The sequence below is a fragment of the Drosophila miranda genome (assembly GCF_003369915.1).
Source record: "Drosophila miranda strain MSH22 chromosome Y unlocalized genomic scaffold, D.miranda_PacBio2.1 Contig_Y2_pilon, whole genome shotgun sequence".
Classification (NCBI taxonomy): domain Eukaryota; kingdom Metazoa; phylum Arthropoda; class Insecta; order Diptera; family Drosophilidae; genus Drosophila; species Drosophila miranda.
The window spans coordinates 25,009,534-25,012,209 of record NW_022881614.1 but is presented as its reverse complement, the minus strand read 5'-3'; the positions used below and the strand labels follow the sequence as shown (position 1 = coordinate 25,012,209).

General features: G+C 56.3%; 1 protein-coding gene across 2 annotated transcripts; it reads right to left on the bottom strand.

Annotated features, from left to right (window-relative positions):
* Positions 1-581: 581 nt before the first annotated feature.
* LOC117193329 lies at positions 582-2,374 on the bottom strand. 2 transcript variants are annotated; one of them, XM_033398058.1, is made up of 2 exons: positions 2,167-2,374; positions 582-2,096 (listed from the first exon to the last, which is right to left on the bottom strand). In XM_033398058.1, the coding sequence occupies exons 1-2, from the start codon at positions 2,262-2,264 to the stop codon at positions 848-850; spliced, it is 1,347 nt and encodes a 448-aa protein (XP_033253949.1). In that variant the 5' UTR covers positions 2,265-2,374; the 3' UTR covers positions 582-847. The 2 variants fall into 2 exon arrangements, with proteins under 2 accessions (XP_033253949.1, XP_033253950.1); XM_033398059.1 differs by having other exon boundaries at positions 582-2,061.
* Between the last annotated feature and the right edge of the window lie 302 nt (positions 2,375-2,676).

Genomic DNA, 2,676 nt, shown 5'->3' with positions numbered 1-2,676 from the left:
GTGAGGGGGGGGTTTCGAGGATTGGTCGGGGGTTAGTGGAGGTGAGTGTGGCTCGCTGGCGAGTAGTTGTTGGTAAGGGTGACCGGGGAGGGGTTTGGATCCCCAAAAATGACTTACACGGGGTTGGTTCTCGTTACAATAATGATTTATTAGCTTGCTGGTTATACAGGTAATTTGTTATGTACATTGAATATTTTGTGTTGTTTCGTCACGTTCCCGGAAGGATTCTTAACTTGTATCTTAGTTGTCACGCATGACAACGTCTATTCTCGGCCCGGGTCTCGGGCCTTCTTGCGCGCTCGGGAAAACTTCGCTGGGTCTCCGCGTAAGTGAAGTCTGCTCGGCGCTTGCGCGCTCGGGAAAACTTCGCTGCCGCCGATCTCTAACTTATCAGTATCTACGTGTCTTCGTCTTCGTCGGCTTCGGATTGGCTGCCGCTTCGCGGAGTGTCCCGAAGCCGCGAAGGGAAGGGGCGGTGGTTCTTATCGGCTAGTCTGTGCTTCGGGAGCTTAAGTTTAGAGGTGGGGGTAATGTGTTGGCCCGGTGGGGAGTTGTCACCGGCTAACGGTTCGTGTCTCGGGGGGTTTTGGGTAAACGCGGGGCAATGTGTTGGTGTGGGGGGCGTTCTTACCGGCTAATTGTCAGTGCTTCGGGCGGTGACGATCCCGCGATGTAGCGCGCTGTGACGAACCTTCCTAAGGTTCGTTACACGGACGGAGCCTCTCCGTTTCCAGCAGCCGCTGGTGTATCTCCTCGATGAGGCCCGCCGGTAGGGCTCGGCCTGGGATGTTCACCTGCCAATCTGCCGGCGCGATTACCCACGGGGTGGGCTGGTTCAGCTCTTCGATCAGGGAGAAGTCCGCTGACTTTGCCCCTCCCGCGTAGATTCGTCTTGAAGAAATCGTAGTATTTCATCCAAGTCGCAGTCCACCAGCAACTCGTCTTGTCCTTCCCACTCCCCAGTTTTGGGGGTCGGCGCCGTCTCCTCCGCAACGGGTTGTTTTACCCTCCGTAGGGTCATGGTGGGGTACCCGCTGTCCGGCCCCGTTTCCCACTGCTCCTCCGGTTCGATCAGCTCCGTTTGTCGAACCGGAGCGGCGTTTTCCTCTTCTTCAGTGGGAGGGCCTTGCGCTGCCTCCGCGTGGGGCGCTTCGGCGTGCGTTGGTGTGGTCGCCGCTGACTCTTCTGGAGGATTGGGGCATCGGGGAGGATCCGATGCGGGCGTTGTCGGTCGCGCTTCGGCGTGCGGGGGGCTTGCCCTGGCTGGGGCGGCCGGTTCGGAGCGGTAGTCGATTGGTTCCGCGGCTTCTCGGAATGTCCTGAAGAACGCGTTGACATTCCGGCCGGGAGGGACAAAGACGTCTACGGACATCTGGTGGTTACGCGTGACGCGTAACCCCCATGGCGTGACCGTGTGGTGAAAGGTCTCTGTTTCGGCTATGAATTGCCGACCGTAGGGTTCCTCCTCTTCGCTCTCCCCGTCGTCGTAGTACGCGTTGTATGGTTTCGGTGTGTAACGCTCCAGCCCCCTCTCGGGGCGGTAAATGCCACGGCCGGTTCGGGGATCGCGGCGCTGGTGATAACCGGCATCTTCAAACTCCTGTTCGAACATCGGCGCGTATGATGGCGTCTCTGGTTCCGGGAAGCTGTGCTGGCTAGAACCGGCATCTTCGAACTCCTCTTCGAATGACGATGACCCTGGCTCCGGGGAGCAGGGCGTGGCTCGTCGTTTATACGGCGGCGGCGACCACAGGTTCTCTCGACGGAACCCGGATGGTCGGCGGGAGAACAGCGGGGGGCTGTCTCGGGGACCCTCGTGGTCGGCTGCCCCTGCCTCGTCGGCGTCGAGCTCCATATCTGCGTACATGTCCCCATCGGAGGTGTGGGGTTCTTCGGCTACTCCTGGCTTCGGGGCGGCTTCCTCGTCCGCCTTGGCAGCGGACTCCGGTTCCTCGGCGTCGGAGAAATCCGTGAGGTCTACGACTTCGGGTGACTCTGCTGATGCAGCGGCTCTCTGGTGCGCCTTAGCTGGGGTGTTCTCGGTGGCGTTCATGGCTGGTTCTTCGCTGCGTAGAGTTCGGGGAGGGGGAGAGTGTCTATTTTCTATTTAATCTACTTTAATCTTCTTAATTCTAGGGCCTCCCAGGGGGCGTGACGAAAACTTACATTGTTTTGGTTCTTGTATAGTAGGGTTTTATCAAAATCGCCTTGCTCGCTCGGCGTTCGGAATCTGACTTATTTCTTGTATTTCTAACGTCATGCATTTCCCTCCGCTGACAGCGCGACTCACGGGAGCCGGCGTCAGCGGGCTTGCAATTCTGTAATCTAAGCTATGGTAAATGGATCCGAATGTGTGTAATGAGTGTAATGCATGAATCTGCCGAATTGACATTTATATATTTTTTTTTTCGTTCTTTCTTTATTATACCCGATACTCAAAATGAGTATTGGGGTATATTAGATTTGTGGTAAAAGTGGATGTGTGTAACGTCCAGAAGGAATTGTTTCCGACCCCATAAAGTATATATATGCTTGATCAGCATCAATAGCCGAGTCGATTGAGCCCTGTCTGTCTGTCCGTCTGTCCGTCCGTCCGTCCGTCCCCTTCAGCGCCTAGTGCTCAAAGACTATAAGATCACGAGCAACGATGTTTTGGATCCAGACTTCTGTGATATG